Here is a 24,480-nt window from a genome sequence, read left to right on the forward strand (position 1 = left end):
TTTGACAGGCAGAGTGGACAGTGAGAGAGAGAGACAGAGAGAAAGGTCTTCCTTTGCCGTTGGTTCACCCTCCAAAGGCCGCCGCTGCAGCCGGCGCACCGCGCTGATCCGATGGCAGGAGCCAGGATCCAGGTGCTTTTTCCTGGTCTCCCATGGGGTGCAGGGCCCAAGCACCTGGGCCATCCTCCACTGCACTCCCTGGCCATAGCAGAGAGCTGGCCTGGAAGAGGGGCAACCGGGACAGAATCCGGTGCCCCAACCGGGACTAGAACCCGGTGTGCCGGCGCCGCAAGGTGGAGGATTAGCCTATTGAGCCACGGCGCCGGCAGAAATTCTGTTTTAACTCTTAATTTGTTTTGAAGCTTCTGATCTCAGAGGTAGTCTCATGTTTGTACTTATATATCTATTTCTTGAGAATAATTGAACATATCCTGATTACATGTGGGAACCCAAGAGTAGCACCTACTTGTGGACTTTATTTTCTTCTGAATTCCATTTCCAGTAATTCTTGAACGAAATGTGTGGTTCATTAGATCTTTATACACATTGTATTTAGACCGATTCTATTGTTTGGGAGTAGGTGATGAAATAACACGAGAAGCCAAAAAAGCACGAAAAGTGGGTGGCCTTGCTGGTAGCGGTTCTGATGACAGTGGAAGTGAATCCGATGCCTCTGAGAATGAAGAGAGTGACTATGAGAGCTCCAGAAACATGAGTTCTGGAGATGATGACGATTTCAATCCATTTCGAGACGAGTCCAGTGAGGACGACGAAGATGGTGAGTTCCTGTGTGACTGAAGTGTGCATGAAAGGACAGTGATGCTCCAGTGTGACAGGAAATGGGTGAAGCCTTAAGACTTGTCTGTGTAGTACAGAGTCACCCAGGTTCTCTGCTTGGCTTGGCAGAGGCCCCAAGCTTGCCGCTCTTGTGGAGGTTTGAGCGTCATGTGAGCGATGATGGCCGCCGTGTTCGTGCGGCTGTCTTGAACCTTGGAACAGTGGGGTGTAGCTAGGACGCGCTGGTTCCCTGCAGCAGTGATAAGTGAACAGCACAGAACACCTCCGGGCTGCTTCCGTGAATATTCTGTACTGGTCTTGACACATGATTTGACTATATCTTTCCTTAACTTCCAGATCCTTGGCTAATCAGAAAAGAGCACAAGAAAAACAAAGAGAAAAAAAAGAAGAAAAGTATAGATCCAGATTCTATTCAAAGTGCCTTATTAGCTTCAGGTCTTGGCTCCAAACGACCTAGCTTTTCATCTACACCTGTTATTGCACCTGCTCCCAACAGTGCCCCAGGTAAGGGTGCTTTTTGAAATACATTTCTAAACAAAATGAATATTCAAACCTTGCACTGACGTTTAACAAATGTTCTCTAGCTAGTAGTAATACCAACAGTAGCAGCAGCCTTGTAACAAGTCAGGACGCTGTGGAAAGGGCCCAGCAGATGAAGAAAGACCTCCTTGACAAGCTAGAAAAATTAGCTGAAGACCTCCCTCCCAACACCCTGGATGAGCTGATTGATGAACTTGGTGGCCCTGAGAACGTAGCTGAGGTAAGTATGAATTTTTTTTAAAAGATTTATTTATTCATTTGAAAGGCAGAGGGGGGTACCTCTTAAATCCTTAGAATGAGTGATATCAGATTTTCTTTCTTAGATTTTTTTTTTTTTTTTTGGCAGGCAGAGTGGACAGTGAGAGAGAGAGACAGAGAGAAAGGTCTTCCTTTGCCGTTGGTTCACCCTCCAATGGCCGCCACGGCCGGCGCACCGCGCTGATCCGATGGCAGGAGCCAGGAGCCAGGTGCTTTTCCTGGTCTCCCATGGGGTGCAGGGCCCCCGCACCTGGGCCATCCTCCACTGCCCTCCCTGGCCACAGCAGAGAGCTGGCCTGGAAGAGGGGCAACCGGGACAGAATCCGGCGCCCCAACCGGGACTAGAACCCGGTGTGCCGGCGCCGCTAGGCGGAGGATTAGCCTAGTGAGCCGCGGCGCCGGCCCAGATCTTTTTTTTTTTTTTTTAAGATTTTATTGATTTATTTATTTGACTGGTAGAGTTACAGACAGTGAGAAAGGTCTTCCTTATACTGCTTACTCCCCAAATGGCCATAGTGGCTGGAGCTGAGCCAGTCCCCTGCCTGTAGCCAGCAGCTTCCTTGGGGTCCCCCACATGGTACAAGACACTAAGCACTTGGGCCGTTCTCCACTGCTATCCCAGGCCATAAGTAGAGAGCTGGATTGGAAGAGGAACAGCCGGGACATGAACTGGTGCCCATGTGGGGTGCCATCGCCACAGACGGAGTTTTAACCTATTATGCCACAGCACTGGCCCCTAGATCTTAAGAATCCTCATTCTACTGCTTTATTTTGTGTCTTTTTTTTAAAAAAAAAAATTATTTTAAAGGCACAGACATCTCTCATTCACTGGTTCATTCCTTAAATGCTCCCAGGAAATTAAAGTAGGTGCCCTGTGTGCGAGGCAGAAGACCGTCAGCTGCTGCCTCAGGTGTAGCAGGAAGCTAGATGGGTGGCTCAGAGGAGCCGTGTAACTGCTGTGCCACAGTGCCTGCCCTTCTCATCTCGCTCTGGTTGTCAGCCCAGAGCAGTGGACACCCCTAGTGTTCAAATATCAGTCTTGAACTGCTTGTTCGGGTCACTGCCACTGTCAGGCAGCTTGCCTTTTTTTTTTTTTTTTTTTTTTAAGATTTATTTGAAAGGTCAAAACTGTAGGGGTGGGGTGGATTATATCTCCACTAGGTTTACTCCCCAAATGGCCACAACAGCCCAGGCCAGGGCCAGGCTGAAACTAGGAGCCTGGAGCTCCATCCTGGTCTCCCGCATGAGCGGCAGAGGCTCAAGTGCTTTGACGGTCCTCTGCTGCTTGTCCAAGGATGTTAGCAGAGAGCTGTATCGGAAGCAGAGCAGCCAGGACTGGGAAATGGCATTCTGCTAAGAGACACTGGCATTGCTAGCTGCAGCTTAGCGCGCGGCATCGTGGTGCCTGTCGCTGTCATGCAGTTTTTGTGATAGTGGCTCATGTTGGTTTTTCCCAGTGTCTGTGTTATATGGTGTCTGGTGTCCACCAGTGCCAGCGTGGCTCAGGCTGTGCCTCCGTCTCCCAGGCTGCTTTAGTGAAGGAGGCCCTTAGCTGCGTACACCATGGTCAGACGCGGCTCTGTAATAACGCTCTGCTTCTCAGATGACCGGCCGCAAGGGGCGGGTTGTAAGCAATGACGATGGGAGCATATCCTACGAGTCACGATCGGAGCTGGACGTACCCGTGGAGATCCTGAATATCACAGAAAAGCAGAGGTTCATGGACGGAGATAAGGTAGGTCTTTCTGATGTGCTTCACGGTGAAAAGAAAAGTGCCCGTATGTCAAGTTTGAGATCTTTTTCATTTTATTTATTTATTTTAAATTTTATTAATTTACACCTTTTTCATTTTAACATAAATTGTTTCTGTTAAATTGTATTCTATATTTTCTACTAATGGACACAATCAGTGAATTATAGCCTGTTTTTATTTGTTGTAAGTTAAATGTAATGACTTTTCTGTATTATGTACACTGTTAGATGTGGTTCTTGATAGTTTTAGGGATTCCTAAACCTAGTGAGAATATAAAAATACTGTGTTTTTCCAGATCATCTTTGTATCTTGACCTCTAGTATCATTATTTTGAGGCTGGAATGACACTTAAGGGTACCCAGATTACTGTATCCTTTGGTTTTGCTGTTTCTAGTGTTGCACCACCCTGGGTAGCTTACGGGGTGAATTTCCGCATTTGACTACTCTAGAGATTTCTGTAGGGCCTCCAGAATCTCCTCCTGTAAGATCTCATTGTGACGTGAACGCCCTTGGCTTTAATTGAAGCTTCTCCAGTCCATTTCTCTTCATCTGCTCAGTAGAATAGAAGCATTTGTTGGTGAGATTGTTCCAATGCAGTAGTAACCTTTCATCCTAGCACCCCTAAAACTCATGTCTTAATCTAAAACAGGAAGAAAAAAAGTTACTTATCTACCCATATTTTGCCTTATTTCAATGAACTTTTATGCAGTTAGAAAATAGATAATAGATACCACTATGAAAGTTATCTTTAAAAAGTATATTAAATGGCTTTTGTTACATTAAAGATTGTGGGTAGAGTTATTATCAGTTATTTTATGTACTTGTTTCATGCATCTGGGTGCACATGCGTTAGGAATTGGTACTAATTATAAGTGTTGGACTGTTAAATGATAATCTAAAATTAACACAGGCCAGATGTTCATTTCTCTCAAAAGTTTGGCTAAATAGATCAGGGTGTGGCCCCTTGAAACCAGGCCTCTTCTCTTTTATTGGCTTAATTCTATGGACTTCCATTTCCAAGTTACCTCTGTGTTCCAGGGGAGTAGTGCAGATCTTCTCATTACCTTTACATTGTAGCCAGTGGAGAAAGGTCAGGAGAAGGGAAGGTTCTGGACATTATACACACAGTCTGCAGGCGGGACCATGCCACATGCTCACACTTCAGACCAAGGGAGACTAGGAAATCTATATTCTGGGGAGCCTGGGACCCAGCTAAAAGAAGGAGCCATGTTGTTTCCAGAAGGAGGTGTAGGTATTGGTGGACCAGTGCAGCATTTTATTTATCGCACTGTCCTTTGCAGAGTTAATGTTTTCTTCCTCTTGATACAGAATATTGCTATTATCTCAGAAGCTGCCAGCTCAGGCATTTCATTGCAAGCAGATCGGAGAGCTAAAAATCAAAGGCGAAGAGTTCACATGACTTTGGAATTACCTTGGAGTGCTGATAGAGCAATTCAGCAGTTTGGTACGTTCCTACACTGGGTTTCACCTGATGCATAGGGTAGCTGGCAGTCACTGGGGAAATGGGCGCATATCCCTGTCTGCATTTATGTCAGATGTCTTAGAACTTGAAATCTTAGATTTTCTTAGCATATACGTTATACATAATGTATAGTGCATTAAGAATTTCATCCTTAGCTCTTTGGAAGCTGTAGTCTAGCAGAGTAAGCAGGTATCCCACAGGAGCACTGGTTCAGGTCTGGCTGCCCCACCTCTGACCCAGCTCCTGTTGTTGTGCCTGAGTAATCCGGGGAAGCTGGGTGATATGCTTTGGCCCCTGCCACTCATGTGGGAGAGAACAGATGTTAGGTTCCTGGTTTCAGCCTGCCCCAACTCTAGTCCCAGTCATTGTGGCATTTGGGGAGTGAACCAGTGGATGAGAAATCTCTCCCTCTGTTTCTGTAATTCTGTCTTTCAAATAATAATAATAATAAACAGATCTGGTGGGGGTTCGTGGGGGATCCTTACATGGTGTCTGAGAGCAGACCACCGGAACTATCTTCATTATAGACCTTTAGGCTATGGGGCTGGGTCAGAGCAGATGCTGTTTCAAGTTCAGCTGTGAGTGAGCCTTCCTGTACTTCCAGTCTCCTGACTTTTTGCTGACTTAGAAACAACAGTTTTGGGAGAATCTAGTATGACTGTGCAATCAACATTATAGTTAAACAAAATTGGGGAAGCAGTACTGACACTGTGTGTGTGTGTGTGTGTGTGAGAGAGAGCGAGAGAGCGAGAGAGCGCGAGCGTGCGCGAGAAGATATATTTATTGAAAAGGCCCAGTGACAGAGTTGGCCCACCTGCTGGTTTACTCCCCAAATGCCTGTAACAGTCAGAGCTCCGGTAGTGGCAGCTTAACCTGTGGCTCCACAGCACCCAGCCCTCATCTGACGGGTTCCTGCCTCTTGACAGGCAGAGTGTTGTTCTGAATACAGGTGTCATTCAGGCCACTATTTGCAATTTTGATCATTTTAGGGGCGTTGAGGTAAATGTTGTATTATTTTTAATTTTTTCTCTGTTTAAAGATTTCTCAATGTCAGCTTTGTATTATATGCGGAAAACATCAAAATTTCTTTTCTAGTGAACACAATTAGTGATCTTTAAAACAATTTCATTACAGGAAGAACTCATAGATCAAACCAAGTTACTGCTCCCGAATATGTCTTTCTGATTTCTGAGTTGGCAGGGGAACAAAGATTTGCATCTATTGTTGCCAAAAGACTTGAGAGTTTGGTAAGTGTTTGAGTTATATAGATGTATGTAAAAGATAATGGATGTTACCTGACTTCTGTAGAGGGGTTAATTGTGCCTCAAATAACTGCAAGCTTTATATTTTTCTAGGGGGCGCTTACACATGGGGACAGAAGAGCAACAGAATCTAGAGATTTGAGCAGGTTCAACTTTGACAATAAGGTACCTCTCAGCGCTTCTGACACTCGTCCTGTGTGGTAGCTGTAGTGGGAAAAAAAGACAGGATACGGCTTAAAGCTGGAAACTACCTCCCTGTAATAGAATGGCTTCCTCTAAGACAAAGGATTTCACATGTTAAGTCTTGGATCAGTGCAATGGAATAGTTATATTTTATTCCTGCTGGATAATAGAATTATGATTGCTATTTGGAATTAATCAGGTGTGAATTCCTAGAAAATTAACAAATGTGTGCTAAGGCATGAAGTAGGCTATATAAATATATGTAAAGATAATTGAGAACTGGATTTTTAATGTTTGCACAATAATAAGATGAACGTTTTTTTTTTTTTTTTTTTTTCATGTTTATTTGAAAGACAGATATTCAACCACTGGTTTAGTCCCCAAATGCCCATAGTAGCCAGAGTAGGGCCAGACCAAAGCCAACAAGCCTAGGTTTCAGTCCAGGTCTCCTACACGGGTGCCAAGGACCCAAGTAATTTGAGCATCACCTGCCTCCTCCCAGAGTGCGCAGTAGCAAGAAGTTGGATTGGGGTGGAATAGCTGGAACTTGAACCAGTCTGTAGGAATGGGGGTCCCAAGCAATAGCTTTATTGCTGTGCCACAGTGCCCACCCCCAATAATAGTTTTTATGGCATCTAGATGGTCATATGATTGAAGAGCATCTGATTGCTGAAATGGTTAAAATGTTTTGTTTTTATTGCAGTATGGAAGAAATGCTTTAGAAATTGTCATGAAATCCATTGTAAACTTGGATTCTCCTATGGTATCCCCACCTCCGGACTATCCTGGAGAATTCTTTAAAGGTAACTTTAAAAAATAAACATGGTGGAAAATCTGTTCTAACATGGTTTTAGTTTTTTTTTTCCTTTGGACACACTTTGTATAAAAGTTAGAAATTAAAAATGATTAGAACAAAACAGGTTTATTCAAACTAATTTCACATGAAAGTTCCTTTGCTCTTCACAGCCTAATACATATTGTCTAATTCTAGACTTAACAGAGGACAGTGGTTTTGTTAAAATCACCTTGCCAAATAGTTTTTGAAATTTAAAGTTAAAATATCCTATTTTCCCCCCTATTTTATGTGTTTGGCAATTCCCACAGTAGAAGAAACTGCATGGTGCTATAGAAAATCTTGGAACCATGTTAAAATTGGTGGAGTAGACTCTGCCGCACGTTGTCCGTGAAAGTAGGCTAGGTGATGGTAGGAGTTCAGAAAGCTGGGGCAGTGTCTGTAAAGCCCGTGGATGCAAGATCCTGTACATCTGGAAGCCTTCCCTTCCCAGTAGACCCTCCAGGGCAAGTCCGTTTACTCGGGTGTGTGCATGGGCACTGCACCTTAACTCAGCTGTGCCTCACACACAAATACTCCTTCGTGGTCTCGCAGAGGATGTGTATCAAAAACTACTTCCTCATTTCTAGTCTTTAAAAAGTACAGGTTACGGGGCCAGCGCCGTGGCTCTCTTAGTTAATCCTCCGCCTGTGGCACTGCCATCCCATGTGGGCACCAGGTTCTAATTCCAGCTGCACCTCTTCCAGTCCGGCTCTCTGCTGTGGCCTGGGAAGGCAATGGAAGGTGGCCCAAGTGCTTGGGCCCCTGCACCCACATGGGAGAACGGGAGGAAGCTCCCGGCTCCTGGCTTCAGATTGGCACAGCGCGCCGGCCATAGCAGCCATTTGGGGGGTGAACCAATGGAAGGAAGACCCTTCTCTGGGTCTCGGTCTCTCTCTCTCTCTCTCTCTCTCTCTCTCTCTCTCATTGTCTAACTCTGTCAAATTAAATAAAATAAAAATTATAGGTTACTTACTCATTGTAAGTAATGGAAATAATCTGAATGGGTTTAGCGACTTAGTTAATACTCTTCCCTTAAACCTCTCCACCTCTTCTATTCCATTTCCTGAAGTCAGAGGATGACACTGTGAAATCGACAGCCTTCCACATTATTTTTCCATATTTATCTAATATCCGAATACTAAGATTTTCTTTCTTTATTTAAAGATTTATTTTATTTACTTGAAAGGCAGAGTTGGGGTGGGGGAGAGAGAGAGAGAGGTCTGCCATCCAATGTTTCGCTCCCCAGGTGACCACAGTGGCTGGGGCTGGGAAACCAGGAGCTTCTTCTGGGTCTCCCACGTGTGTGCAGGGGCCCAAGGACTTGCGCAGTCCTCTGCCACTTTCCCAGGTGCGTGAGCAGGGAGCTAGATGGGAAGTGGAGCACCTGGGACCTGAGCTGGCGCCCATGTGGGATGCTGGCATCACGAGTGGCAGCTTTACACTGCCCCTTTTAACATTGAAGGACGAACAGAGAAAGAGTGAGCAAGAATACACACTGCATTCTCCTGTTTCACTCCCAAATGCCCCCATTAACAGGGCTTGGGCCAAGACTGGAGCCAGGCCTGGGAACCTATCCAGGTCTGTTGATGTGGATGGCAGAAATCCAATCAGTTGTTTTCACCACTTCCTCTCAAGGTCTACACTAAGAGGAAGCTAGAGTCAGGAATGCAGCTGAGTATTGAACTCAGGGGCTCTGGTATGGGACATGGGTATCTTAAATGCTAGGGCGGGGGGTCAGGAGCTGTGGTGTAGTGGGCTAAGCCTCCACCTGTGGCGCTGGCATCTCATATGGGTGCTGGTTTAAGCCCCGGCTGCTCTTCTTCTAATCCAGCTCTCTGGTATGACCTGGGAAAGCAGTAGAGGATAGCCCAAATCCAGCCGCTGCACCCACTTGGGGGACTCCAAAGAAGCTCCTGGCTGGAGGTGAGCAAGCTGCAGCCATTGCAGCCATTTGGGGAGTGAAGCAGCATCTAGAATCTGACTCTCAAATAAATAAATAAAATCTTTCTTTAAAAATGCCAGGTCAGGTGCCCGCCTCCTTGTTTTTTATTTTAAGATAGTTATTTGGGATAGAGCGCCCATCTGCCAGTCATCTCTCCAAATGTCCACAAAACTGGGGCTGGATCAGGCTGAAGCCAGGAGGCAGGAACTCAGTCCAGGTCTCCCACGTGAGTGCAGGGCCTACCTACTCATCAGCACATGCTGTCTGCAAGAGGCATTGGCTGGAAGCTAGGATCAGAGTGGAGTTGGGACCCAGGCCCTCTGATGGGGGAAGGGGACAATACTTATTTTATTTATTCAAAAGGCATAGTTAACAGAGAGAGAGGGAAATACAAATCTTCTATCTTCTGTATTACTCCCCAAATGGTCTCAATGGCCAGAGCTGGGCTAAACTGGATCCAGGAGCTCTTTCCAGTCTCCCACTTGGGTGCAGGGACTCAACTGAGTCATCTTTCGCTACTTTCCCAGGCACATTAGTAGGGAGCTGAATCTGAAATGGAACAGCCTGGGCACAAATCAGCACCCACATGGGATGCCACCCACTGTGCCACAACACCAGCCCCTTTACATGATTATTTACATGGTTAGTGTTCTGCTACTTGCACAAAGTTACTCTGATTCTGTAGTTGGTTTCTTCACAAAGACCCCAAGTGTGCAGGCCACTGTTGGAAAGCTGAAATATTTGAATGAAGTATTGGGATGTAGTGTGTGGAATGTAATTCAGCTAACTGGAATATCTTAACAGATGTATAGGCTGTCAGTGCTAAAACTCGATCTAGTTTGATGAAATTAGGTAATAATTCATGGAGTCATTTGAATTACATAGTTTTGTTTTTAAAAATATCTTGGAATAGCTTCTACTGTATTTTTTTTAAGATTTTATTTATTTATTAGAAAAGCAGAATTGCAGAGAAGCAGAGGTAGAGAGAGAGAAACAGGTCTTCCATCCGGTGGTTCACCCCCCAGGTGGCCGCAACAGCTAGAGCTGTGCAGATCCGAAGCCAGGAGCCAGGAGCTTCTTCTAGGTCTCCTATGTGGGTGCAGGGGTCCAAGGACTTGAGCAGTCTTCTTAACTGCTTTCTCAGCCACAGCAGAGAGCCGAATTGGAAGTGAAGCAGCCGGGACTTGAACCGACACCCACATGAAATGTTAGCACTGCAGGTGGCAGCTTTACCCGCCACAGCATAGCACCAGCCCCCAAATTACTTAGTTTTTTACAAGTTTATTTTCTTATAGATGTTCGTCAAGGATTGATAGGAGTCGGCCTGATAAATGTAGAAGATCGCTCAGGAATTCTTACTCTTGATAAAGGTAATACTGTTAACTTTGTGTGTATAACTTGTTAGATTAATGACTGTTATAGGTATCCAAAAAAGATCATTTTGTCCTTAGAGCATGGATCTCAACCCTGGCTGCAAAAAAACCCTCAGCTGTCAAGCTTTTAAACCTTGAAGCCAGGGGTCAAGTTCAGACATTGGTAATTTTCCAAAGCTCTCAGACACTCTCATTGTTCAGCCAGGGTTGAGACTTAGACTTTACAGCTTCTGGAGTTAGGATTTAATGTTAGAGAATGAACGTTCTTCGGTGCTCAGTTCTGGTTTCTCTTTCTGTGATACAAAAATTGAGTTCAGCATGAATCTCCAGCATGTACAGTGGCAGTGGGAATGGCTAGAGGCAGAACTGGGCAGATTATAGCCTGTTGTCCTGGCTGTGCCAAAACTGAGAAGACTTCATAAGAGAATGTGGGACTTGAACCTGGCCCAGAGGATTAGAAATGTGTGGAAGTGTTTTTGACTGAATTCATCACTTGTGTGATCTTGTCATTGCAGATTATAACAACATAGGAAAATTCTTAAATAGAATTTTGGGTATGGAGGTGCATCAGCAGAATGCATTATTTCAGTATTTTGCGGACACACTTACTGCAGTTGTTCAAAATGCCAAAAAAAATGGAAGATATGATATGGGAATCTTAGGTAAGTGGGGAGATGTTTTACATGTTAAGTGTCTTCTTATAAAAAAAGGTTTTACATGGACATGTTGCTTTTTCTCGTTCAAGATCTTGGTTCTGGGGATGAAAAGGTGAGGAAGAGTGATGTTAAGAAGTTTCTGACTCCAGGATACTCAACCTCTGGTCATGTGGAGCTGTACACAGTAAGTCTGGAAAACATGTGCAAGTCCCACTGTCATCTTCCCACAATAGGCATTTACAAAAATGAGTTTAATTTAACTCCTGCACTTTGCTTTCTAGATCAGCGTAGAGAGGGGAATGTCCTGGGAGGAAGCCACCAAGATTTGGGCAGAACTAACAGGACCAGATGATGGCTTTTACTTGTCATTGCAAGTATGGCTTTTCCTTTAAGTGTTAATTGTTGAGATTTATAACACTGTTTCATAGACACACTGTGACTGTCTCCTCCCTGTGTGCACATTTCCCAGTTGTGTGTGGCCCTTTTATTGGTAATTTATTGCTGTAATTGTGAGTTTTTCCATTTATATATGTTTTTATTTAATGTATTTTGAGTGATGTTAATAGAATGGTTTATTACATATTTTTGTAAAATGAATCTTTCATAATACAATGACATTCATAATGCTTTCTGTCTTAAGGACTTTTTTTTTTTTTAAGATTTATTTATTTATTTGAAAGGCAGAGTTACACAGAGAGAGGTCTTCTATCTGCTGGTTCATTTCCCAGATAACCACAACACCTGATGCCAGGAGCCTGGCGCTTCTTCCAGGTCTCCCACATGGGTGCAGGGGCCCAAGGACTTGGGCCATCTTCCACTGCTTTCCCAGGCCACAGCAGAGAGCTGGATCGGAAGTGGAGCAGCCAGGACTGATTTTTCAAGGATTAATATGCATGTTAAAAAACAACAAAACAAAAAGGGGCTGATGCTGTAACATAGCAGGTAAAGCCACCGCCTGCAGTGCTGGCATCCCATGTGGGCACCGGTTTAAGTCCTGGCTACTCTACTTCCGATCTAGCTCTCTGCTTGGCCTGGGAGGGCAGTGGAGGATGGCCCAGATCCTTAGGCCCCTGCACCCACATGGGAAGACCCGGAGAAAATTCCTGGCTCCTGGCTCCTGGCTCCTGGCTTTGGATTGGCGCAGCTCTGGCTGTTGTGAGCAGTTGGAGAGTCGTCCAGTGGATGGAAGACACCCCCCCCCCCCCCGACACACACACCTCTCTACCTCTCCTCTCTCTGTATAACACTTTCAAATAAATAAATGATCTTTAAAAAAATATATGCATATTACAGGGACTAGCATTGTGGCATAGCAGGTAAATCCGTCACTGCCTGTGTGGTCAGCATCCCATATGGGTGTGGTTTATGTCCAGCAGATCTGCTTCTTCTTCTTTTTTTTTTTTTTTTTTTTTTTTGGACAGGCAGAGTGGACAGTGAGAGAGAAAGGTCTTCCTTTGCCGTTGGTTCACCCTCCAATGGCCGCCGCTGCAGCCGGCGCACCGCGCTGATCCGATGGCAGGAGCCAGGAGCCAGGTGCTTTTCCTGGTCTCCCATGGGGTGCAGGGCCCAAGCACCTGGGCCATCCTCCACTGCACTCCCTGGCCACAGCAGAGAGCTGGCCTGGAAGAGGGGCAACCGGGACAGGATCCGGCACCCCAACCGGGACTAGAACCCGGTGTGCCGGCGCCGCAAGGCGGAGGATTAGCCTAGTGAGCCGCGGCGCCGGCCAGATCTGCCTCTGATTCAGCTCCCTACTAATGGTCTGGGAAAAGCAGCAGGAGAGAGCCAAGGTACTTGAGCCCCTACCACTCATGGGAGACCTGGATGAAGCTCCTGGCTCTCGGCTTTGGCCTCGCTCAGACGTGGGCATTGTGGCCACAGTGGAGGAGTAACCATTGGTCAGCCAGGGAGTAACCAGCAGATAGAAGATCCCTCTGTAACTTTTTCCAAAGTAAAGAAAATGCTTATTGCAAAAAACCTTCATGGATTTCTACGTGTTCATGTAGCAATAAATTTTTTTTCAACATTTTATTTGTGGGACAGAGAGCTACCATCCACTGATTTTATTTTCCATATGCCTGCAATCCCCCAGTTAATGGTGAAGGCAAGAGCCATGAAGTCAAACCAGATCTCTTATGTGGATGGTAGGAACCCAATTGGATGAGCTGTCCCTACTGTCTCCTAGGGTCTGCATTAGTAGGGAGCTGGAGTCAGGAGCTCTGGCTGAAGTCAAGCCCAGGAGCTCCATTGTGGGACCATGGGTATTTTAACTTCTAGATCAGAGATCTACCAAGTTTATATTTTAATTCCACACTCCCACATAATTTTTGAAGTACCCTCCTACATACTAATGTCCTATATGTACTGAATAGATAGAGTCATACATGGTACAATATCTTGAATTTAGTAGCTTATCTTATTATTTTCTAGGTTAACACAGGATGATAATATATTACCAATACTATGCTCCAGTATTCCTGAAGATGCTAAAAAACACCTGTTTTTTGGTCTCTTCCATTTTTAAAAAAGTAGTTCTATTTCTGCATTGTGAGAGCATTAACAACTATATACTGTACTTTTATTTTGACCATCAATCTTAGTTCTGTGCATATTTATTTTTGAAGCTAACCCTTCACTTACTAGCTGTCAGCTGAGTTCTTTAGTCATTTTGTCTGGTGCACATTTTGTAGCAGGCCCTTCAGGAAGGGCTAATGGGAATGTCACTCCCTGAGTCCTGCCTGCCGATGCGTTTGTGCTGTTGTACTTACGGCAGCTCACGCTGTGTGAAGTCTTGTATCACATGTTCTGTCCTCGAGTGTGTGCCTCTGAGCTGGCTGCTGCCTGTGCTTCTGGGATTTGCTGGCACACTTTGATGGTACTTTGATTTTTTCATTTTTAATTATTTTTGCTTATGTGCCCAATAAACTTACTAATTCTACGGTAATATATCCTGGTCTTAGTCATTGTGGGTCAGTATTTTCTGGAGTTTTCTCAGGTGTGTGCTACATTATTTCAACAAGTAGTTTCAAATCTTTATTTCAGAAAGTTTTCTGAATTGTGCTTTCAAGGTTATTTTTATTTTTAAAGATTTATTTATTTGAAAGAGTTACACAGAGAGGAGAGGCAGAGAGAGAGGTCTTCCATCTGATGGTTCACTCCCCAGTTGGCCGTGCAGCAGCTGGAGCTGCGCTGATCCAAAGCCAGGAGTTTCTTCTAGGTCTCCTATGTGGGTGCAGGGGCCCAAGGACTGCCCTAGCAGAGAGCTGGATTGGAAGTGGAGCAGCCAGGTCTTGTACCCGGCACCCATATGGGATGCTGGCACTTCAGGCCAGGGCTTTAACCCACTGTACCACAGTGCCGGCCCCTCAAGATTATTTTTAAAGATTTGTTTTATTCATTTGAAAGGCCAAGTTACAGAGAGCGAGCGAGCTTCCATCTGCTGGTTCACTCCTCAGATGGCTGCAATGGCCAGGATTGAGTCAAGCCAAAGCCAGGAGCTTCATCCATATCTCCCACATGGGTGCAGAGGCCCAAACACTTGGGTCATCTGCTTTCCCAGGTGCTTTAGCAGTGAGCTAGATTGAAAGTGGAGCAGCTGAGTCTCAAACCATTGTCCATTTGGAGTGTCAGCATTGCAGGTGGCAGCTTTACCTGATATGCACAACTCTGGCCCTCAAAGTTTATTTTTACTTGAAAGGCAGAGTGACACACATTTCCATCTGCTGGTTCACTTCGCAGATGCCTGCAGCATCTGAGACAGGGCAAGGCCTCAAACCGAGAGACGGGAGCTCCACCTGGGGCTCACCCAGGGTGAGGGTGGCCAGGCCTCCGGTCTGGAGTCCTCCTGCTGCTTCCCAGGTCAGAAGCAGAGAAGCCGAGACAAGAAATAGGCAGCTTGATGTGGCTGCACGGAGGCGTCCCAGGCACTGGCTTACCCAGCAGTGCCAGGGCTTGCTCCTGAGCTGTGTTTTGTGGGAACATTTCTGCTGCTCTCTATTCCTTAGTTTTCCCTCTTTCTGGGTCCTGCTTGTAAAAAGTCAATGCTGGGGCCGCTGCTGTGGCACAGCAGCTTACAATCCCGGCTGCTCCACTTCTGATCCAGCTCCCTGCTAATGTGCCTGGGAGAGCAACAAAGGATGGCCCAGTACTTGGGCCTCTGCACTCATGTGGAAGACCCGGAAGAAGCTCCTGGCTTCAGCCTGGCAGTTGCAGCCATTTGGGGAATGAACCAGCAGATGGAAGTCCCTCCACTCCCTCCCTCTCTCCGCCTATCTGTCTCTCTCTGTGTGTCTCTGTCTTTCTCTCTGTCTATCTCTACCTGTCTCTGTAACTTTGTCTCCCAAATAAATAACATAAATCTTAAAAAAAAAAAAAAAGTTAAAAAATTTAAAAAAAAAAGCTTTCAGGGAGCCTATGTCTGATTCCACAGGCAGGGTGAGGCCTCTGTGAACAGAGTCCCTGAAGTTTTCTCTGAAGGGCCAGTTAAGGGGCTGGCATTTTGGCACAGTGGGGTAAGCCGCTGCCTGTATCACCGGCATTGCGTGTGAGTGTTGGTTTGAGCTCTAGCTGCTCCACTTCCAGTCCCGCTCCCTGCTGATGTGCCCGGGAAGTGTGCGGTAGTAGCCCCACACCGGGCCTCTGCAGCCCATGTGCATGGAGTGCCCAGCTCCTGGCTTTGGCCTGACCCTTCCCCCGCCATTGTGGCCATTGGGACGGTAACCAGCAGATAGAGGATCTCTAACTCTTTAAAATAAATAAATCTTAAAAAAAAAAAAAAAAAAAAAGGTCAGATAATAAATATTTTAGGTTTCGTGGCCCTCTATGGTCTATGTTGGCATATTGTTCCCTGAGGTTTTTTTCCTTACTGGCTCATTTCCTCCCCCTCTTTTCCTTAAATTGTACTGCAGCATGGGAGACTCAGGTTAGTTTTGGTCCATAGGCCTAGTTCTAGTTCCTTTTTTTTTTTTTTTTTTTTTTTTTTACAGGCAGAATTAGAGAGAAAGGTCTTCCTTCCGTTGGTTCACCCCCGAAATGGCTGCTACGGCTGGCATGCTGCGGCCAGTATGCCGCACCGATCCAAAGCCAGGAGCCAGGTGCTTCCTCCTGGTCTCCCATGTGGGTTCAGGGCCCAAGCACTTGGGCCTTCCTCTACTGCACTCCAGGGCCACAGCAGAGAGCTGGCCTGGAAGAGGGGCAACTGGGACAGAATCCGGCACCCCGACCGGGACTAGAACATGGTGTGCCAGCGGAGGATTAGCCTAGTGAGCCATGGCGCTGGCCAGGCCTAGTTCCTTTTAAGGAAACTGTCGAGCCGGCGCCGCGGCTCACTAGGCTAATCCTCCGCCTAGCGGCGCCGGCACACCGGGTTCTAGTCCCGGTCGGGGTGCCGGATCCTGTCCCGGTTGCCCCTCTTCCAGGCCAGCTTTCTGCTGTGGCCAGGGAGTGCAGTGGAGGATGGCCCAGGTGCTTGGGCCCTGCACCCCATGGGAGACCAGGAAAAGCACCTGGCTCCTGGCTCCTGCCATCGGATCAGCGCGGTGTGCCGGCCGCAGTGCGCCGGCCTTGGCAGCCATTGGAGGGTGAACCAACGGCAAAGGAAGACCTTTCTCTCTGTCTCTCTCTCTCACTGTCCACTCTGCCTGTCAAAAAAAAAAAAAAAAAAAAAAAAAGAAAAAGAAAAAAGAAACTGTCAAACCAGGTTGGGAATTTTTTTTTTAATTTTATTTTTTCTTTTGGAAATTTCACTGGCTTGTAGATCTTGTGCAGTTACAAGAAATACCACATAGAGGACATAGAGGGACAGGTGTGCAGTACAGTGGCTGACACCACTGGGACACCCATGTCAGAGTGCCTGAGTTTGAATCCCGAGTCCAGTTCCAGTTTTCTGCTCGTGTGTACTGTAGGAGGCATCAGATGATTCTTCAAGTAATTAGGTCCCTGATAACCATGTGGAAGACTGGATTGAGTTCCCAGCTCTTGGCTTTTTACTGGCCCAGCCGTGGCTGTTGCAGGCATTTAAGGAGTGAACCAGTGGATAGGATGTATCTCTTTTGCCTGTTTGCTTTTCAAATAAATAAAAATAAATAATATATAGAAATCCTTATATACTTTCCCCATTTTCCTTAATGGCAATATTTTTTAAGATTATAGTATAATACCACATCCAGGATATTGATAATTTGCCTGTTATATTCACATTTTCACCGTGGATGCTTTTAAAAAAGTTTTTGAGGGGTGGGCGTTTTGACACAGTAGGTGAAGACACTAATTGGGATGCCCACATCCCATATTGTTCCTGGTTCTAGTCCCCTACTCCACTTAGTGTCCAGCTTCTTCCTCATACACATTCAGGGAAGAGGTGGATGAATCTCTAGTCACTGAGTTCCTACAGCCCACACAGGAAACTGATGGCAGTCTGGGCTCCTGGTTTCAGCTTGGCCCAGTGTCTGGGTTCACAGGAGCTAAAGCTGGGAGTGCAGCCCAGCCCGTACAGTGGGACGTGGGCGCCCCAGCTGCCCGGCCGAGTGCTGCCCGCTTTCACCTTGCCCTTGCTTTCTCTCACCTCTCAGGCCAGGTGTAAAGAACGGAAAAGGCAGAGTTCTTTGTCCTGGACACTGGTTTTTAAAGAATGCTTTGGCTCTTAACCTATGACATGAGGCAGAATTAAAATCTAAAATCCATCTTTTAGGGGAGGCCTGTGAAAGCCATTTCAACAGTGTAGTCCTTTTTCACATTATACATTCATGTACTTATTTGGTGTTACAGCCTTTCAAATGTTTGTATTTACTTTCCTGATGGTAGAAAAATGTGTCAAAGTGTGCAGTACTAAACCTTTCTTTCTTTAAAAACATAGATAAGGAACAACAAGAAAACTGCCATCTTAGTTAAAGAAGTAAACCCTAAAAAGAAGCTCTTCTTGGTTTATCGACCAAATACCGGGAAACAACTCAAATTAGAAATTTATGCTGATCTAAAAAAGAAGTATAAGAAGGTATTTTCTCATTTGTAAATTATCTTATATAATTGCTTCATAATATTTTGCAGTTAAGTTTAGGCTAGCTATGAAGGTTTTTCTAATATGCTTAATGATTAAAGGAAAGTTACTTTTAGAAAAGCATCAAGTTCTGTCACTGATATCTAAGTTTTAATGTTGTCAGCTTTTGAGGGATTTACAAGATTATATGAAACAATTTATGTTGCCAGTAAAGGGAAGCTGTCAGTGCTAATCGCAAGAGTTGGAATTTTTTAATAAAAGGAATGTGTTGAGGCTGAAATTCTTCTCCATTGACTAAGTTTTATTTTGAACATGATGCTATGTTTATGTTTTGTGTTGTTTTCTAGAAAGCAGCACCTTCATTTTTTCTAACTCCCTGTTAGGTTTTAGTAATGGTAGTGTATGTTTACCTGTTCCTACCTATTCTCGTTCTAAAACAAATATTACTAAACTAGCTGTTGAAAAGTTGCAAAGAAGGAAACATTGTAGCACACCTCTTGAACGCATTCAAATTCAGCAGGTAGCAAGGGCTGGGTTTTCTTTGCAGAGAATTTTCTGTGAGCTGCCTGTGGCGTTAGAGACCAGTTTAGGCAGTGAGTGTACTTCAAAAGCAAAATTGTTTCAGTGGAATTGTTATCTCTCTTTTCCAGGTAGTCTCAGATGACGCCTTGGTTCACTGGTTGGATCAGTATAATTCGTCTGCAGACACTTGCACTCACGCTTACTGGTTAGTGTTTTCCTGCTTCTCCCGTTCTCAGGGACGGCTCTCGAGTGTTTGCCAGTGTGTCCCTGGGAGCAGGTGAACGAGTCGGCCCCGGGTGGGCGAGGGTCTTCCGTCGGGGGTGTCGAGGGCTTGCAGCACCCCCCTGCGGGTTGCTGAGTGTCCTCTGTGCGTGTTGCTGCTTGGTTATTTCCTGCAGCCCTTGGCATGACGCGCTGCACTGCCAGCCTTAGTTCTAGAACTTGATGTTGGCTCCTTCTTTTCCTCACTTTTCTTTTTTCCTTTGTGTCTTTTTTTTGTAAGCAAAGCACTGCTGATGTACAGTATCCAGGCAGTTTGTGAAAAACCAGAAAGGTGACTAAGAAGCAGCTGGAGCTGACCCTTGTCTGGTGCCCAGCGCGCCCCATCCAGGGTGTGTTTCAGACCCCTCTCTAGGGCTCTGATCCTCTGCAGATCTTCATCGTCTCTCAGTGCTTTTTGCACTGTTAGTGCTGTTGCAGCACCTGGTCCACTTCATGAAAGTGAATGTAAGGGGCTGGCACTGTGGCGTTGTGGGTACATCTACCACCTGCAGCGCCAGCATCCCATATGATTTTCGAGTTCAAGTCCCTGCTGCTCCACTTTCAATCCAGCTCTTTGCTATGGCCAGGGAAGGCCTTAGAAAATGGCCCAAGTCCTCGGGCCTGCCCCCTTGTGGGAGACCTGGAAGAAGCTTCTGGCTCCTGGCTTCTTTGGATTGGCACAGCTCAGGCAATTGGGAGTGAACCAGTGGATAGAAGGTCTGTCTGTCTCTCTCTCTCTCTCTCTCTCTCTCTCTCTCTCTCTCACTGTGACTTTCAAATAAATAAATCTTTTTTTAAAAAATGAATATAAGATTTCAGTGAATTTTAGCTCAGAGAGCTGGATTTTAGACTCAAGCAGGTAAATGAATTTGCTTTCATGAGCAGTGGCTTTTGAGAGTAAATAAATGCTATTGGACATTAACAGAAAAAAGAATATAGTTTTTTTTTTTCTTTTTAAGATTATTAATTGGAAGTCAGGTTAAAGAGAGGGAAAGACAGAAGAGAGATCTTCCATCCAATGGTTTACTCCCCAAATGGTCATAACTGTGGGGGCTAGACCAGGCCAGAGACAGGGGCCAAGAGCTTCCTCTGGGTCTCCCACGTGGGTACAGGGACTCAAGCACTTGGGCCATCTGCTGCTTTCCCGGGTGGATTAGCAGGGAGCTGAATCAGAAGTGGAGCAGTTTGGCACTCGAACCAGTGCCATATGGGATGCGGGCACTGCAGATGGTGGCTTATCCTGCTACACAGCCACAGCTCCAGCCCCAAAGATAAAATGTTTTAAATTAATCTCCAAAGGCCTTCTGTAACATTTGCTTTGAGTTACAGAAAGGAAGTGTCCTGTACACAGTGTACCACTGTGTGTTAAATTTATCTAGCTTTAATACTGACTGCAGAGACATCTTATTGTTGAAGTGTGTGCAGACTTTTAACTGCAAAATATTGGTATGTCTTCCCTTTTTTAGTTCCTAAATTTTCATTTGGTATATCTGTCTCTTTCTCTTTCTGATGCTGAGTTCTTTCCCACTAATCTGATTTAGTAGAACATTGAATCATTATTTCAATAATAAAAACATAACTGGCAAGCCCAGTTTACAGATAACATTACTACAGTAAGATAATGGGTCCTGAAATGACTAACATGCATAACTGCATATAAAACTGGGAAAATCAGCCCTCTTTGAAGTTTCAGTCATCTGTCTGATGTAAGAAAGAGTCTATGAAGGCAGATAATGGCTAGCATGGTTCCGATTTGGAATTTGGATAGACCTTGCAAACCTATCACGAGTATGTGGAAAGCATCTGTATTTTTTTTCTCTTGTCTTTCCTAGGCGTGGCAATTGCAAAAAAGCAAGCTTGGGATTAGTTTGTGAAATAGGCCTCCGTTGTCGCACATATTATGTTTTATGTGGTTCAGTGCTGAGTGTCTGGACAAAAGTTGAGGGTGTTCTAGCATCTGTCAGTGGTACAAATGTGAAAATGCAGATAGTTCGGCTAAGAACAGAAGATGGACAACGAATTGTAGGTGAGTCTGATTTTTGCTTTGGTTTTAATTAAGGGGAAAAATCAGATCCTGCTTTTTCCAAATTGTGCTTCTTTAGTCTTAGATTTGTTTCAGAGGCATCTAGCATCAACTGCGGTAATGGGAGCTGGCTTTGTCTGGGCTTAGCTTGAACAGAAGTTTAGCCTTTGAGTGGACGTGCCTGGTTCTGGCTGGAGTTCGCGTGTGGTCACCTCTGTGACGCCACTGGCAGCTCCACTGTCTCCCCTTTGCTGTTCCTGCTGTGTGTGCAGGCTCCCTGCTGTGAAGACAGCTCAGCCTCTTGCCCAGGGCTCTTCACAGAGCTGGGACTGGACCCAAAGCTCCTGTACAGAGGAGGCTCAGAATCTGCAGGGAGAAGGTCAGAGTAGACCACCTGCCCCACCGCTCGCCTGGCCACACGCGTTCTGCACCCTGGCAGTGCTGCGCTCTGCCTGCTTGGTCGGTTTAAACTGTCAGGTATTTTCAGTTGTAGTAAGTTTTCATTTGAATTAGTTGCAGACATGTAAAAATCAAGAGGTTTCATATAAAATCCGGATTTTTAAGAAAAAATCTGGACATTGAGCCCACATTTTAGCACAGCAGGCATTAAAGTTCTTTTAACCAGGGCTTCCCTGCTTGCTAGTATCTGTCTCATTTCACAGAACCCTCCCAAATGAGCTGCTTATTGGAACACTGGGATTTGCAACTCCTGCTCTCCAGTGTTTCTGGTGCATTAGGACTTCGTAAAGAAGGTGGCATTTGTATTCTTTTGTAGAGTTGGGAAGATGGTAGATAGCAAAGTCCTATGATTGACCTTCCGTCCCTTTAATAAGAAGGTAGCGTTGCACTGGACACATGTGTGCCCTTTGGTATTGATGGGAAGAATCCGACTGCAGCCCTGTGAACGCTGCCATTGTTAGGGACGCGTTGCATTTCTGTGTGAATTTCTGGTTCATTGTGCTTATGGTTTTGCCTCATTTGGAGTCTGCTGTGAAGCTGCAATACAGTACACAAAGGTTTCTGCTGGACACCTGTACATTCTCGTTACTGATTACAGGCTTGATCATTCCGGCAAATTGTGTGTCTCCTCTTGTAAACCTCCTGTCGACGTCAGACCAGTCCCAGCAGCTTGCGGTCCAGCAGAAGCAGCTGTGGCAGCAGCATCACCCGCAGAGCATCGCCAGCCTGAGCAGCGCGTGAGGAGCAGCCAGGCTGCGTCGTGGGAGGGTCTGAAGTGCTGTTGCAGACCATTTGCATAAAAATCAGGGACAGTTTCCAAAGAATTATATATTTTTTTCAGTTGTGCTCTGTAGTTAATTTGGGGGGACAAGGAGAAACCTGGAATAGATAGCAAAACTGAAAATCAGCAGTGCCGATGGTGGTACATTTGTCTTTCCTTTTGCTTTTCTTCTGGGACTTCCTATGTACTTTCACATTGAGTGTGCAGAGGGAGGTGTGTGTGTGTGTGCGTGCGTGCGTGTGTGCGTGTGTGTGTGTTAAAGCCTACAAACCACAACTGGTTTAAAAATGCTTAGAACTTCCCAATCTGGCTTTACCTTTCTGTTCTACAGTGCTCAGGGTTAACGCAGTGCACCCATGCCATTGCTGGGGGAGTTCTCCCCGGATGCATGTGTTTGAATCCATAAATACAGAAAATACGTGTTGGTTTCTTTTTCCAACTTAAACCATAGGTTTACTAAAGCATGAAATGAAAGGTCGCACATCATGCATTCAGGTTCTTTTCTAATTTTTCTGACAGTGCATGTCTTTGAAAGCATGCGTAAATAAGATTAACACAGAAGTCGAGTAATGGAGAGAAACATTTGTAGCTGTACAGCATTGGTTATTGCATTTTTATAGTGTTTATAATTGCGTATGGCTTCTACTCCCATGAGCCTCTCCCCCCTTCCTGTCCCAGGTTTCTTGTCAAAGTAATGACTGCGTACCTTTTTCTGTGTGTGTGATAAAACTCTGAAAGGTTAATTTTAATGTATTAATAGTATTCCTGACTTGTGCTGCAAAAATGGCTATGAGCCTTTTTTCTTAAAGTTACATTTTCCTTAACTTAAAAGCTGGTTTTAGAAAGAAGTACAAATTGGCATCCATCTTGCAAACACTGTTTTTTTACTTTATTAATTTTTGCTTTGTCATTCATAAAAAAGGAAATTGTACTTGAGCTGTAAACTAGACAATGAGGAAACACTTGAGGCTTCTGCTGTATGTTTTTATGTTGGTATTGTTATTGTTGTTACCCAGTAACTTGAATATTGTTTATGTGTTGTAGAGTTTATCTTAAGCTGTTAAAAATCGTAATGTACAAATGTGAATAGACACTTATCTATAATAGGGGTAAGTTTTGTTTTGCCTATAATAGATGTTTATAAAAACGAGTGAGGGGACAATTCGTCTTTTTTGTTTCCTTTTTTTTCCCCCTTGAGACAAGTTGCACTATTGAAAAATTGAGATTGTATAAACCTGGTCAAAAGCAGCAAGATACAAAAATCTTGTAGCTGTCAAATAAAAAGCTGTTATACTAACAAGAAGTGGACTCTTGTTTAGGCCCTCCCCAGGCATCTCTGAGCGTGGCCCATGGCAGGGCCTTGTAGAACTTGCGTGTGCTCCAGCATTGCAGGCCCTAGTGCAGTCTGGCTCCACGCCCACCCTGCAGTCTGACAGGTGCGGAGGAAGGGCAGGAGTGTAGCGCTGTGAGTGTTTGTGTTGCCGTGAAGTTGCTCCCTTTGTAGCCTGGGGGCTCGGTGAGAGCTGCAGGGTGGAGACTGGTGGGCAGCTTAGGGCTTTCGTCTCGTGCTCCTCTAAGCCCGAGTTTTGTTCTGTTAAGTTTACCGCAAGTTCTCTCTGGATTTATTTCTTCTTGGTGCCTAAAGGGACAAGTTGAGAATAATTTCTGTTCTTTGGCATATTCTGCCCCAGTGGATGCAACTCTTCTCCTCAGTCTAGTCTGTGTATCTCAGGCAGTGATGGCACGGATTCCACCAGTGCCCCTCGTTAGGGCTGTTAGACCAGCTGGCCTCTAGGAGCAGGTTGGCCCTCCCTTGAGCACAGCTGCCCAGTGGATGGTTCTGTGTCCAGGCGCTGAGGGAGTGGGAGCGTGGCGCGGACCTGCTCCCTCCAGCGAGGTGGGACGACGATGGGGCCGGGAGAGCTGCTCTGGTAGGGCTGGAGGCAGTTTGGCCCCCCGGGTGTGTACAGGGTGCCTCTTGAGCAGGTTCGGGTTTCTGCGGGTGTTCCCAAGGCAGGATTGGCGTGAGGATTCCGGGCGTGCAGACCACAGTGTGTCTGCTCCTGGAGTGGCCTTCTCGAGGCACAGCGGCCAGTGCGTGCTGTGCTCTTCGGAGTAGTGTTTCTTTACTCAAAAAAGAAAGCGCCAGAGAGCTCTCTGCAAGCGTTCTTCCAAAAGGCGGTGGGTTTGGATGTATGGAGCCGGGGTGCACGTGCGGCTCCCGGAGGCTAGTATCCACCCCCTCTGGACTGGTGGCCAGGAGCCCCTGGCAGTGAAGACCCTCCCCCACTGCTCGCTATTGTAACCCAGGCCCGTTTGGCGTAGGACCCACACCCGGTGATGGAGCCCAGAGGCCT

At 45.7% G+C, this 24,480-nt stretch overlaps 1 protein-coding gene across 4 annotated transcripts in view; it reads left to right on the forward strand.

Annotated features, from left to right (window-relative positions):
* Positions 1-23,423, forward strand: part of SBNO1 (strawberry notch homolog 1) — a 66,595-nt gene extending 43,172 nt beyond the window's left edge. For all 4 annotated transcript variants that reach the window (XM_008251628.5, XM_089323016.1, XM_017339366.4 and 1 more), the window contains exons 17-32: positions 581-778; positions 1,135-1,302; positions 1,383-1,558; positions 3,200-3,331; positions 4,679-4,814; positions 5,967-6,079; positions 6,188-6,259; positions 6,981-7,080; positions 10,350-10,424; positions 10,943-11,089; positions 11,173-11,267; positions 11,365-11,457; positions 17,937-18,074; positions 18,728-18,804; positions 20,693-20,886; positions 21,941-23,423. In XM_008251628.5, coding sequence (XP_008249850.2) covers positions 581-778; positions 1,135-1,302; positions 1,383-1,558; positions 3,200-3,331; positions 4,679-4,814; positions 5,967-6,079; positions 6,188-6,259; positions 6,981-7,080; positions 10,350-10,424; positions 10,943-11,089; positions 11,173-11,267; positions 11,365-11,457; positions 17,937-18,074; positions 18,728-18,804; positions 20,693-20,886; positions 21,941-22,083 — 2,057 coding nt within the window. In that variant the 3' untranslated portion in view covers positions 22,084-23,423. The remainder of the gene's footprint in view (positions 1-580; positions 779-1,134; positions 1,303-1,382; positions 1,559-3,199; positions 3,332-4,678; positions 4,815-5,966; positions 6,080-6,187; positions 6,260-6,980; positions 7,081-10,349; positions 10,425-10,942; positions 11,090-11,172; positions 11,268-11,364; positions 11,458-17,936; positions 18,075-18,727; positions 18,805-20,692; positions 20,887-21,940) is intronic.
* Positions 23,424-24,480: the final 1,057 nt, after the last annotated feature.

This window comes from Oryctolagus cuniculus, chromosome 21 (assembly GCF_051225735.1).
Source record: "Oryctolagus cuniculus isolate XC-2025 breed Fujian yellow rabbit chromosome 21, ASM5122573v1, whole genome shotgun sequence".
Lineage (NCBI taxonomy): Eukaryota > Metazoa > Chordata > Mammalia > Lagomorpha > Leporidae > Oryctolagus > Oryctolagus cuniculus.